The 14,145-nt window shown below is 41.7% G+C and overlaps 1 protein-coding gene across 1 annotated transcript in view; it reads left to right on the top strand.

The window, feature by feature from the left end:
• The window catches only part of SLC5A6 (solute carrier family 5 member 6), a 32,803-nt gene that overhangs the window by 2,100 nt on the left and 16,558 nt on the right, over positions 1 to 14,145 (top strand). Inside the window, exon 2 of the mRNA XM_063440773.1 lies at positions 12,878 to 13,612. Coding sequence (XP_063296843.1) covers positions 13,283 to 13,612 — 330 coding nt within the window. The 5' untranslated portion in view covers positions 12,878 to 13,282. The remainder of the gene's footprint in view (positions 1 to 12,877; positions 13,613 to 14,145) is intronic.

The raw sequence follows: 14,145 nt of genomic DNA, 5'->3' as shown, positions 1-14,145 counted from the left end.
TATCCTGGCCTCCTCCTGTAAGTAGTCACACCATTGAAGAGGTTTGACACCTTACCTAGGCGTACACGTCCCCTGCTGCCGGAAGCTCCTGTTTAATTGGTGCCTGTAAGTGTCCCTTTAAATGGCTCTTGTTCCTTCTGTGTTTATTTACGCTGTCAGTCTCTCTATGGATGGACTTTTTTATTTATTTTTTTATAATGCTATATGAGCCATTTAGAGTGTCTTGTTTACATGTACTTTAAAAGTAACTTGGCAGGAGAGATGGCTATACTGGGGTTTTAATACTATTAGAAACTGTCATCTCAGACGCTATTTCACAACCCTGTAAACAAAGTTATTTAAGTGCAAATGTGAAAAAAGCTTAGCATGCCCCATGGTACTGTAGCATGCATTGCAATGTGTCATGGGAGACAGTGTGTATGTCTGGACTAGACGCCGTACCAGGTCATTCTGTTTCTTCTACAGGCCCACCCTGTCTGTACACAGACCGTCAGATTGTGACGTGCAGGAAATCGGCCTACTAGATTAGACGTAGCCTCTGTTAATTGGCCAATAATTATAATTCTAATGCTTTATGCCATTCTCCCTTCTAGGATGCATATTCTTGCTGCGAAGTGTGGATGCTATAGCTAACCAGATTCACATTCAATGAGATGAAGCCGTTATGGTGCTTGGTGTCCCTTTAAGGTGTGTGTGTGTGTGTGTGTGGTTTTGTTTTTTTTAACGCTGCGGGTAACATGTAGACTAGAATCTGACGTCCATTTCCAGCAGTATATGGATTGCTGGGGAACCGAAGGGAACAGCTGCGTTGCCATCCACTGAGTTTGCCTGAGTTAATTCCAATGGAAAGCTTTGAAATCGAGTGCATTCACACTGCCATACACATGGGAGTGCATAAAATGCTAAGGAAAAGTGACTGCAGGGAAGATTGATTTATTTTTTTAAACATCTGTGGCTGGCTGAGCATTGTGGGATTCACAGCTGGCTATAATTTGGATATCCTGCTGTATTCTCGAGTTAATCTACAATTACAGCCCTGAACTTTGTCACAGATGTTTCCGCCTCCTGTTCTCGTCGATTTATTGGGAAGGTGAGGAATGAATGTTGTTGTGGTACATCTGCCAGATATCACTGGCCCGGCTCCAGGGAGATTTCTTAAGACTTCTTAAGGGTAGAGGGTAGATGTCTCATTGCTGTTAACCGTGGCAGGAAACATCAGATGTCTCCAACTCCCATTCTCTTCAGCCAGTTCATTGGTAGCAAATCATAAACTCTAAAGATATTTATACGGTTTCTGTCCAACTAGCAAAGAGGTTTGAAGCAGAACTGTTGCACAACCCAATAGATAACTAAAAGTTATCGAAGTCTATTTTAACGTTGTTTGGCTGTCCAGACATGCCATGTTAATTAATTTTACATTAGGTAGAAATAAAAAAATTAGCCCAATCGACACATTGGGACATGTGCCTAGAGAGAGACCGCTTAATTCCATAAACTTCAAATTTTCACATATTAAACATTTTATCACATATCATTTCCTAACCCCCTCACAGCCCTTTACAGCTGCAGATTGACATTGAGCTGTATAGATTATTGGTGATCTTTGCATTACGGAGAAATCACATGACACCCAAAGAGAGCATTTTCCTGGATTGTAGCACTGGACTAAACCTGCCAACCACCATGTTACTGCTTCTACACAATGTTAGCGTCATTATAGAACAGATTAGCAAGGAATCGCTAACCCTTTAAATGTGCGCTAATGGCAGAGCAGAATGTCTCCTCCACAAAGAACTCTCTTATCCTCGCGTCTCCCAATCTATAAAACTGTCTCTCGGCTTACCGTATCTGTTTGTTTTTATTACAATGTCTAAACACATTCACCTGGCAGGTGAGATAGTCCAAGCTATTTGTATCTGCTCTCTGTGTGTTTCTATGGTACTGCTGACTGACATGCCTAGAGCAATCTCTGGACAGGTAACAGGTGTGCTGTTCTCACCTATGTCAGAGGTGTAAAGCAGCTTATCTGAGATAGGTGTTTGTGTTTACCTGGTGTGCCTTAACTGGGCCTCCAATAGACAGCTTGTAATTATTACTCCTCCCACTCTGATGATCTAGGTGGATCCAGTATTAGATATGATAATCTGCCGGACCCCAGAATGCTTTTGCATGTGTTTCAGAGCAAATTAGAAATTGTCATGTGACACATCTGCCCCCTGCATGCTTTCATTGGGTAATAATATATTATCGCTTGTATTACAGCGTGCACTACAATAAGACAGGCTTAACATGGCTTGCAGATTAAAGACCTGATCTAACATGTTAAATATGGCAGTTTTGTTTGCCTTGTCTGGACCAGGGTTAGTCCGATCATGTACTCCGTACTTGGCACAGTATCGTACTGGAGAATGTGATTGGTGAAACATGATATCATTTTAGAAGTACCACTTATTTATTCAGTGTTTAAAAGTCGAAGGATTAATATTGCTGACCCACGAGTATATTGACCTCCTGCGTTTTAATCTCCGCTACATAACGGTCTATTCCTGCTTTTATTTATTTTAAATGAGATTATAAGCAACAGCAAGTCTAGGCAAGCAGATGTAAGCCTGGGAATTGGCTTCCAGCTATGAAATATTTGCTTCTCTTTACGAATGTTTACTGTACGAGCATTGTGCTAGAGGACGAACTCGCTACCTATATAGTAGCTATACGCTGACATATTGCCTTTGTGTTTGCTCCACTGGGCCCTGTTTAACCATGGTGGAAGTAGCTGAACCTCACTGGCTGTAATCACTGCTCCCGTCCCTGAAGACCTCATTCAGAGCTAAAAATTCACTGATCCAGTAGTGATTTCACCCAATGCCCACAGCAGAGCACTGACTGTAGTTACTAACCTAAACCCCGGTGCATCTCGCTACTCTGCGCCCTTGTTTCTCAAACAGTGGGATGCGTACCCCCCAAGGCAGTGCTTGACAAATCGCAGGTCGCCAAAGTGACTATACATTGTGTCCTGGTGACTGGGTTTTGTCAGTCTGTTCCCTCTGAGGCGGATGTCTGGCTTGGGTAGAGTGGAGGCGGCAAGGGAGCAGTAATCTCCCTTTCACTGCTCCATCTCACGCCCTGCAGAGATGCTGGGATATGATGTCACTCCGGCCCCGACATCCCTAAACCACACATAGAGCTTTAAGATGACTGGGGGCCCAACTGAACCTCAGGGACAGGATCCCCCACTGGACCCCAAGGGAAGCTATCCACTCCAGCTCCCCAAAAGCCTCTCTGTGGAACGTTTAGTGCTTCCATTCAGGGTGTGGAGACCGTGAATGTAGGTGCTGACCAGGAAGCACCTCTAGTGGTCGTCTAAGTGACAATCACTGGAGTTGTTGCTAGGCAGCATTGTGGTGTGTGGTGTGTTGTTTTTTTATTTATTTTTTACATTAAAATGCCTGCAGGGACTTACTATATTCATCAGAACAGATACATTAAGCTGTATTCTGGTGACTATAATGTCTCTTTTAAGAATTGTAATGTTGTCTTTTAAAACTAAGCTTTAAAAGAAAAACCTGGCTTCTAGATTCCAAGCACATTTGTCAAGCCCTGCCCAAGGCGTACCAAAGGTAGAGGTAGATACGCCAAAGGCTGGGAGGCTGAAGTGGTGATGGAGCTGAAATCTTGCGGTATGTTTTGGATCATGAGCTGTTCCAAGCCTTCTCTTTTTTTTATTTTATTTTTTTTTCATCATTTTAGTACAGGCTGATCTAAGTTTCTACTGTCTAAAGAATGCTGCTCCAGATCTGGGCTGGCTCTTTTAATTGTTGCCAGTCTAATCTGGCCTCTATATTCTTGATGCTTGTGAATGGTTGGTTTGCATCTTGAGGTGAAACCTCTGTATTTGCTCTCGTTAAGTAGCCTTGGACAATGACCTGCCTACCTCCTGGAGAGGGCTTTTTCTTAACCATGGAAATGATCCTACGATGTTGTCTTTTGTGGATGTCTGGGCCTTTCTGTGTTGCAGAGCTCACCAGCGTGGCTTTTTTTGTTTTTGGTATTCCCTTAGAGCAGCACGGGGTTCCGCATAATTTCCCCACATCCAAGATGGCTGCCGCTACTGCTATTCCCGGAAGGTTGGAAACAGCAGAGATCTCGCAATATCATAAGAGATCACAGGAGCGAGATTGGGCAGAATAGATGGGCCGACTGGTTCTTATCTGCCGTCACATTCTATGTTTCTATCTTAAGCCCGCCCTGCCCTCAGCCATTTTCTATCAGTCGTGATTGAGTGGACCTGATGGTTAAAGCTGCTGTTGGGTAGGGACATGGGAAGCTGCTGTTGGGTAGGGACATGCACATTAGCGAAATGAAAATTCTGGGCCGAAAAATCAGGATGACCTTGGCCGAAAACTGAAAAATAAATTTCCTATATTTTTTATTAATACACTTTTTAATGAATTTAATCTAATGGGAAAAAAAACTTCCATTCTCTTTTAGTGGTGCCCCCGCTTAATGCTCCTTTCCCCTCCCGCTTTATTAGTGTTCTTGCCCCCCCCGTCCCATAGTGTTCTTTACTCCCCTCCTATGTCCCAAGTGCAGTATTCTTGACTTTTCATGTTATCATTATCTTTCATTGGGATATATAATCATCTGAATTGTTAATGCAAGCATGTCTGTTAAACTATGCACTACAACATGTTTATAAAAAAAAAAAAAAAAAAAATATTTTTTTTATTCGACCTGTTTTTGGCTGAAACAGGTTAGGCCTATTTTTGGCAGCGAAAATTTCGGTGCATCCATAATTAAGTCACTGTGAGGGACATTAAAAGGATCTGTCAGGGGCATTGAAAGACTCTGTGAGAGGCAAAAAACTGTTAACTGTATTTTTCAAAGTGTTAAAATCTTTTTGCTCAGAAATCCTGCTTAAGTGGCTGACCGATCAGCATTCTTTTTCAGTCAGGTTGTGACATCGACTGAGGAAGCCCCTGCTGGGGCGAAACTCGTATCGGATCAACTTATTCATCATCAAGGTGCCATATTGGACTGTCCATATTGATAACTTTTTATACTGGACTTATATTACACTTTTTTTTTTTTTTTTATGCACATAGTTAAATGTGCTTATTGACCAAATAAAGAGAGAATTATAGTATTTCTATACCTAAGAAGGTTCTTCTGATTTCTTTCTTTTTTATTTTGATTTACCACTATCAACCTCTGAGAAGAAGGACTGGGGACATCCTTGTAAGAGTCCCTCAGCGCTACTCATGAGATCATGAGAGCCATATGAATCTATTTGGCTCCATGTTTGTGAGTATCTAAGATCCATAGATATTTACTCCATTTATTTTTGCAATATTGCCCTTTATTCTGCTTTCTTTTGCAGAAACAGATGTGTTCCACCTATTGTATGTACTTGTTTTGTATTATTTAGAGTGGTATAAGGGGTTCCCACTTCGGTGGTTTATAGCAGTTATATACCGCATATCGTGTACTGTATTCTGTAGGTTGTGAGATCTGTATTTTTCAAAGTGTCGTTTTTTTTGTTTTTTTTTGTTTTGTTTTTTAAAACCAATAAAACTCCATGAATTTGGAAAGCTGGTTAAAGCAGGGAACTCTTCAGAGAAAAATTACTGCTTCTACCTGTTCGGCCCTTATAGAAACTGAGAAAGGAGATACAACTAAAAATCCAGAAAACATGCCTGAGATGGTTTGTACCTACTGTTCCTCAACCAGCGGAGATAAGTGACAACTCAAAGAAAAGCACACAATGCTAGCCAATCTTCAACAAAGAATAGAAAATCTGATGATAGCTACTTGTCATTTGGATTCACAAGTGCCAGAAATAAAGATTGTCCTGAAGCACAATGCGTACTTTGCAATAAAACGTATCCAAACCGTTCATTATCACCTGCTAAATGACGTCGTCACTTTGAGCAAAACCACGCAGAGTACAAAGATAAAGACATTTACTTTATTTTTTTATTTTTTTTTTTTGCGAAGGCCAAAGGAGTATCAAAAGGGTAAACAATTTATGAGTACAATATGTCAAAATGCTAATACAGAGTGAGTTACCGCATAGCACTTGCAGGAGAAGCACACACAATTGGGGAATCCCTAATAAAACCATGTGCAAAATAAATCGTGTCATGTATTTTAAGTGAGAAGTTGCATAAAAAAAATTGAAGCTGTGCCACTTTCCAACAACACAGTTTTGCGCCGTATTCATGATCTTGCTGATGGCATCCATCCTGAACGAATTTCTCGACTGCATCAATGTGATGGGTACTCGCTGCAATTAGACGGGTCCACAGATGTGGCAGGGCTTTCAGTTTTCTTGGGTTTTGTTAGATATAATTTTGACAAACAGACTTGCTTCTGTGTGAAATTTTAAAACCTCATACCAGTGGTGAGTACATCTTTAACTGTATCCAGACGTTCATGAACACACACCGTGTATACATTGGGACAGATGTGACGGTGCCAAAGCAATGGTTGGGAAAGTGGCAGGCGCTGTAACACGAATAGGAAAGGTAGCAAAAAACAGCACCAGTTCTCACCGTGTTCTTCAGACATGCACTGGTAGCTAAAAATATTTCAATCTCCCTTAAAACTGTGCTGGACGAATCAGTCCAGATTATTCATTTTATAAAAAAGTCGACCATTACAGTCACAACTATATGAAATAATATGTGAATATATGGGTAGTCCCCGCTCTGCTCTGCTTTTGCATTCAGAAGTCAGTTGGCTATCAGGAGGTAAAGCCCTTGTTAGAAGTTTGAATTGCGTCAAGAGTTGTTTGCATATTTCCAGGATCATAAATTTGGATCTGATCGCTTATTATTTATTTTGTATTTTTTTAAACCAGCTCTGTGGTTATCCAAATTGGCATATCTTGCAGACCTATTCACAAAATTAAATGACGTATGTGTATCACTCCAAGGAAAACCACTAATATTTTTAATGCAACAGATAAAATATTTTCACTGTCTCGTAAGCTGCAGTTTCGGACCTCATCTGTTGAGCAAAATAATTTGAATTCTTCGCCAACACTCAAGGATTTTCTTGAAGATGACATTCGCAATGAAATTGTAGATCATTTTTGCCATTTAATCACATCTATTAATCAGTATTTTCCGTTCTTAAATGAAAACAATGACTGGGTTTGAAATCCATTCAGAAAAGACGAGCCAGACAATTTTTCTGATCGCTATAACTTCTGACAGTCAACTAAGCCAAGCAGTTTCTCTTATTGCTTTTTGGGGTGATTTACGCAAAGAATTACCAGAACTGTGCAGGTGGGCAATCAAAGTTCTGTTGCCATTCACCAGCATGTACTTATGTGAAACTGGATTCTCGTGTGGTGTGTGGGGTTTTTGTTGCAAAAAACAAAACAAAAAACAAAGTATCAAAATCGACGACACAAATGCAGACATGTGAATACAATTGTCAACAATTTAAACCAGATATGAAAGGAATTTGCCAGCAGAAGAGAACATCATGGTTTGCACTGCAGTGCCAATTTTTTGTTTTTAAAAATTTGGGGTTCCAAAGTGTTGCTATACCATGTCAAAGGGTTCCACGGGAAAAAATTAATTGGGGAAACCCTGCCTTAGAGTGTACCAAACTGTTGATTTGGACACTCGTAATGTTCTCCCTCTCCCGAACGAGCGGGGTTGGATTAGAATTTGCTTATAGCAAACCGTTACGCTGTGGAAGTAAAGGAGCCATCCCCATGACATAGGACCTTGGGATCAGCTGATGCCAGATCTGCCAACCGCTGGAACTGGATACGCAAGATCGTTGAGGTTTGAATCAGTACAGTGTCCAGTAATGCAGGTTCTATGGTTTCACGCTGGGTTTCTGTCGGCTGCAGGAACTTGCCGTGCCAGGCAGGACAGAGAAATGAGTATAGATCACGTGTCTAATCTCCAGTTTGGTAGTCCTCTATAGCGATCTTCGGCCCAGTAGGTGGGGTGCCGTGCTTGATAGCCGGAATCTGAGGCTTGAGGTCCTGGCTGCTTGGCGCGTCAGCCCGGCAAAGTCTCCTTCACTCTTCACAGTAGGCGAGGCATATTGTGGGATCTGCAATGCGGAGCCAGAAGGCTGCGAAAAAATCTCATCCAGCCGTTGGAGAGTTGAACGAGGCTCCGTCACTTGAGAGGGTCCTTCTGTGACCTCCGCCATTTTTGGTGCGGTAAGTTGATTGTGCTGCCGCGGAGCATAGGAACGTTCTCCTGGGACCGGGATAACCCCAACTGGTCCAGAGGGGGAAAGAGGGCCCAAAATCAAGATTTCAGCTGTGTGTGGCATCGGAGGAGTGGCCGCCAGGCTTGCAGGCCACATTCAGTGCTCAGGCGAATCCCGCTTGAAAGGCTGCTTACTTGGTACCCGTATATGCACCTTGGTGTCACCTGTAGTTTGGTAGCCCTTATGTGTAGTGCATAGGTAGCATTTTTTTTCTGTTTTTCCACAATATTTGCAGGGAAGAGCAGGCGCTGTATCAATAGGCGTCCGCTCGGCAGTCAGGCCCCGTCCAGCTCGTAAACCTTTTGCATGTCATGGAGGCCTACTAGTTAATTGCTCAGTAGAAGCCGTCGTCTCTCGCTCACACCTTTTGGAACTGCATCTCCCATGATGCTTTGCCAGCATTTTGACTGTAAAAGCATTATAGAACATGTAGTCCGTAATTTAGTGTGCTGCAGGTTGCCTATCCCTGGCCTGAAACATGTGCGAGGCAGTGTAGTACCCCAACTGATTGAGGCTAGCAGCTCACTTTGTTTCCTGTTCTATTAATTTGTATGCAGGCTTACTCCCTGACGTACCATACTTTGTTACAATGTGTGCAGGTAACCGGTTACATTGTAGCTACTCGTTCTCTGCATTTCACGGAGGTTTTTAGGGAGTCTGACTGATCAGGGAGTGCTCTATAGTCGTCTTTTCACGTTTGGGTCTGACACATTAATGTGTATTTACCTTGGTTTCATTTTGTTTGGTTTTTTTTCCTCTTAGATCACATTTTAGAAGATCTTGAATTAAAGAGATGTTAACATATAGTCTTTACCAGCCATTAATCTGATTGTGTCTAACTCCCACTAATCTTGGGCAGACTGTTCTATATGTATATCCCGGTTCAGCCTGACTGTATGGAAGCAATCTGTGCATTATTACCCATTAATTATCAGTGCACACTCCATTTTCTGTCACGTTTAATCCCTGGCCTGTGATACGTTAATGGTTTTTTTTAGTTTCAGGAGACCAGGTAGCATTGCTGAAAATCCGCAGTTTTGATTGTGTGAAGGGTTAAATCCTGATTTCTGCAGCGTCTGTGTTTTGCCCACGCACGTCACTGGTACGCACGTTCTCTATGCTCAATTATACCCTTCAGTATGACTGCTGAGGAAATGGGAGGCAGTCTGTATATTTATTTGAAGCATGTTACTGGGGATGTCTCCTTCCCATGCTATCCTATCTGTGAATTTCCAGCTGCTCTGTGTTTTCAAAAGTCTATTCTGCTGTGACTGCCTGCCTGGATAATTTATATTTCCTGAATGGTCTGTTGTGATGTTAATCAATTTTTTTATTTTTTTAAACTGCCTCAAGCATGTGCCCATCCTTACGCAGTGACCACTAAAGCCACCCACGTCCCTTCATTTCAATAAAGCGGTCTGGGTGCAGTGGCCTGGTAGCATTCGTCCTGCAATGTAACATTGCTGTTTAGTAGATATGTCTATTGGTACGTTTTCCAAACAACCACTAGCGGGAGCTTTCACTGCAATGACCAAGTTTGACTGTCATGTGACATTCAACGTTTAACATCATGAAATGCTGGTCATAGGACAGCATTGGTCTCCATGAGAAGCGTTTGATTGGATGATTGCATTTCTTGTCCCAAATGCTTCATGAGCTATATTGGACGAGAAAATGGAAATGGGTAGATGGAGTGAGCTGCAGTACTGGAAAAAGGGCTGGTAAAACCTGGATCTAAACGGTGAGAGGGAATACATGTTTGTATTCCTAATGCTATCATTTTCCTCTAATGGAATGCAGTCACTCGTAAGACTTGCCATCAGTTGCTGGCGCACACAGTGTATTACACCCCAAGCCGTGCCAGCCACCTGTGGAGCATTTGACAAGAAGCTGATGGATTTGACCGCTTTCTCTCTGCAGTACTTAACCGTTTGATTGCCAGGGCTGTCTGTGCAGCACTGCGGCGTTGCAAGCGTTAACCACATCCGTAAAACTGTCACCTTGCAGGGACTTTTAATACCGCCTGTGTTAATAATTATCAGGGATTTGCCATTTATTTCTGAATAACTGTGCCAGCTATATATTGACTCCAATATAACCATAATCCCATACCCAGATGGTTTATAAGTTACTGTATGAGACCCGTGAACTCTGCTACCTCCTTTAAACATTATGTGAACTGGATTTACCTGAGCACATCCTAGATTGAATGCATTAAACCAGAGATACCTGTTTGCTCATATAAACCGATGTTTGGGAAACCTGTCTGAAACGGGTTGAAGTTACAGTTCACAGGCTTTTGAAGGCATGCACCCCCTAACATGTTCCACATAATCGTGAGGACTGCCAGAATTGGGGTCCATATATCCAAACATTAAAACACTATTTTAAATCATTGGTCAAATGCGTTTTTGAATCTACTGGCTGGTGTTCACTGCGTACCCATATACGTACCCCAATGAGTTATTGACTAATCCCTTACCTGAAGTGGAGGTTTTGGGGTTCCATTTTCCAGGGTTCGATATGTGTCAGGGAATCCCTGATCCTGGTTCTCCTACTATTGTCCTCTATATATTTATTTTTAATGTTGGTGTTCCTTTCACTTGCCAAGTAGTTCCATTCACTCCTCTCCCCCCTCCATCTCCCATCCTTAGCCAGTTGGGCTATGTATTCAATGAACCTATACTGCATTGAATGAATTGGCCACCTTTTCCCAGAATTGCTGGGCATGGTATTGGTCCGTACTCTGCACGTTGTGATCCAGATCTGTACATTAAATTCCCCCATAGAGAAGCAGATTCAGCTTTTTCATTGTTTTCATAGGGCAATCCTGTAGGTAGGTGAGAGGGTGTTGAGGTGATCACAGTTCACAAGGTTATGGTTGCAGTAAAACCTTTATCAGCGTTTTTACTTTGTCTTTTGAAGTGTGAATGGTTAATACCCGTTTATTACATGCTGTGAATATATATCCTGAGGTTGGGGAGTTCTTTGTATGGATAATCCGCAGCTTTCAATGTTCTTTAACATTCCTGCGACTCTGCCTCATTACTTTGGGCTCAGGATTTGAAGTGAACCAGCACGGGACAGTGGGTTTACCGAGCTAATGAGAAATTTGGAAAATACTCTTATTTGATGGTCCGTCATAAAAAATACTAATTGTGTTCTGGCACGATCATATGGCTGTGTGTGTGTGTGTGTGTGTATATATATATATATATATATATATATATATATATATATATATATATATATATATATATATTCTATATCAACTATTCTTTGTGTCACTGGCCATTAGAGATCCTACCCAGCCATGTCCTGCGGTCCATCCATGTCCGTCTTATTGGAAAGTGGTTATGGTGAAATGAGTTCTATGTAGATGAACAGCCCACATTTATCAACGCTAAACATGCCTTAAATCTGTCTGAGGCTATACAAATGGTATGGGTTATGCAGTCATACCCACAAAGTCACAGGATGTTCTGGACATATTTAAAGAAAATGTAAGAGGGCTGGGGTGGGGGGGTTGTATTTGTGTTTAAATTTATTTTTTATGTATGTGTACCTTTTATGATGTCTGGATTGTCATGTTTGTCAGTCCGTGGTACTCAAACCATATTAGATATACAAGTCAGAAAATATATATAATGTATTTTTTTTTTTTTTATAGTAGTGATGTATGTATCTAGGAATTTCCATCACTTTCTGTGGAGACACTATTTATTTAATTGCTGTGAATAACCCTGATGTATTCTATTATAGAACCCACTAATTCTGGTTCCAATAGACCCACGCAAAAAAAGTCCCTTACTGCTTTAAACATTTAGAATTTTGATCCCGGACACATGTCTAATTCTGGGCCAGTTGTGCAGGCTACCCTTTTACAAATTGGCTTTAACCCCTTAAGGACCAAACTTCTGGAATAAAAGGGAATCATGACATGTCACACATGTCATGTGTCCTTAAGGGGTTAAACATTTTTATTTTTTAATGATGGTGCCACTGAGGGACTTCAACCTCCAGTAATCTAAGGCAGCACTGGGGCATGTACATATCCCAGTTCTGCCTTAACTCTTAAACTGACTTAACACCAATGCTAAGCAATATCCCCTTCATTGCACGAACACTAACCATTAACCCAATCACTACGTTTATGCAAACCTTTAAATCTCGTGGTTTTTGTTAGTCGGAGTTAACTGCATGTTTAGTTCTAAAAACAATTTAAAAAGTTTTTTTTTTCCTTTATCGCTTTAACTGCAGAACGCAGTGCTTTGCTACTTTTCAACACAAACCCCAAATGATTGGCGTTCTAGCATTCTGGTCAGGACATGTCAAATCCTTGTGAGTCCCCTCCCTGCATTTCATTAAATGTTTTTATTTTTTAATCAAATAATTGGATCATCTCCTGGGAGTCCCGTGATGTGCTGTTTGATCACATGTTTCAGTCTCTGTATCCTGTAGAATTATTCCATGCATAGTTCACTATTCCTTAATCTGGGAGAGAATAGAAGCTGCTCCTTCCATTGTACTTTAATCTGTAACCTCTTGCTGGTAGTAAGATATTAACTACCTAATTTCTAACACTAAATTACAGTATAATCAGTAAGAGAACTCTGACTCCTCTTTCTATTGACAGAAGTGATTAATCTACAATCCAGGACTCGTCACATTGAAGGAAGCGTGCAGCCCCACAGCTCCAATCTTCTGCCTTCCGGGAGCCTTGCAGATCCTTTCTGTCCTCACTAAAACAGAACAATGGGGCAAAGGGTTTCAGAGATCCAGGAACCATAAAAGAACCATACTATGCTTGGAACTGAGGCAATTTGAAATAGACGTCTACTGTAATGAAAGTGACATCTGCTAAGCAGCTTAATAGAGCAATTTGCGCTGTAACTGCTCATTATGCTCCGCATACAGCCATAAAGGATGATCAGCAGACTGGTCCCGCTCCAGTCTGGACTACGACCACAGTTGGTAAACCAACACTAGGAGTCAGAGTGGACTGAACAGTTTGTATCTGCCTGGTACACAACCTGTAATCATGAGGTTCTCTACCGTAGATTACATCATCTTTGCTCTGCTTCTGGTCCTTTCCTCGGGCATCGGACTTTATTATGCCCTGAGCGGTGGGAAGCAGCGCACCACACAGGAGTTTCTGCTGGCCAATCGCAGCATGGGCTTCCTTCCAGTAGCCCTTTCTCTCTTGGCCACGTTCCAGTCAGCAGTGGCAATCCTGGGAGTACCTTCAGAGATGTACCGATTTGGTACAGAGTACTGGTTCCTAGGTTGTTCCTACATCATCGGTCTTTTGATCCCTGCTCACATCTTCATACCGATCTTCTACCGTCTACGGTTAACCAGCACCTACGAGGTAAGGAGCCGGTCTTCTACTTGGCCTCTATGCATGCTTTCGTTCTAACCGTTTGTGAAAGAGGTAGGTAGCACAAACTGGCTGGTTTCACTGTACATTGTCTCAAAGCAGTTCTGAGTAAATCAGGGCAGATTAAATGTGCCACTGCAGCTAAAATCATCAGGTGTGCAATATTAACCTACCCACAGGTTCCCGTATAAATTCATATGGTATGCTTTTTCTATCTGGCTGTGTTTTTTTTAATTGTCATTTTATTGACTTAAGTTTTTTTTTTTTTCTTTTCTTTTGATCTGTGTACATGATTGTAGATTTGCTGCCCATCTTTCAGTTGTATAATTTGTTCAGTGCCATATATTTTAATTTGTGTTCTAACATTTACTGAAATAAATTCTGCAAAGCGTCCCATTGCACTGTATCTTCTGAGCATCAGGGGGTCTCCTTGTGTTGGGGGAAGCGAAGCTGCTCCAGTAATCAATAGATCTGATGTCTGTTCCAACCAAATGGGAGCCATTGCAGCTGGCATGGGAACCCAG

This window comes from Pelobates fuscus, chromosome 2 (assembly GCF_036172605.1).
Source record: "Pelobates fuscus isolate aPelFus1 chromosome 2, aPelFus1.pri, whole genome shotgun sequence".
Lineage (NCBI taxonomy): Eukaryota > Metazoa > Chordata > Amphibia > Anura > Pelobatidae > Pelobates > Pelobates fuscus.
This window is presented reverse-complemented; position numbering and strand designations above follow the sequence as displayed.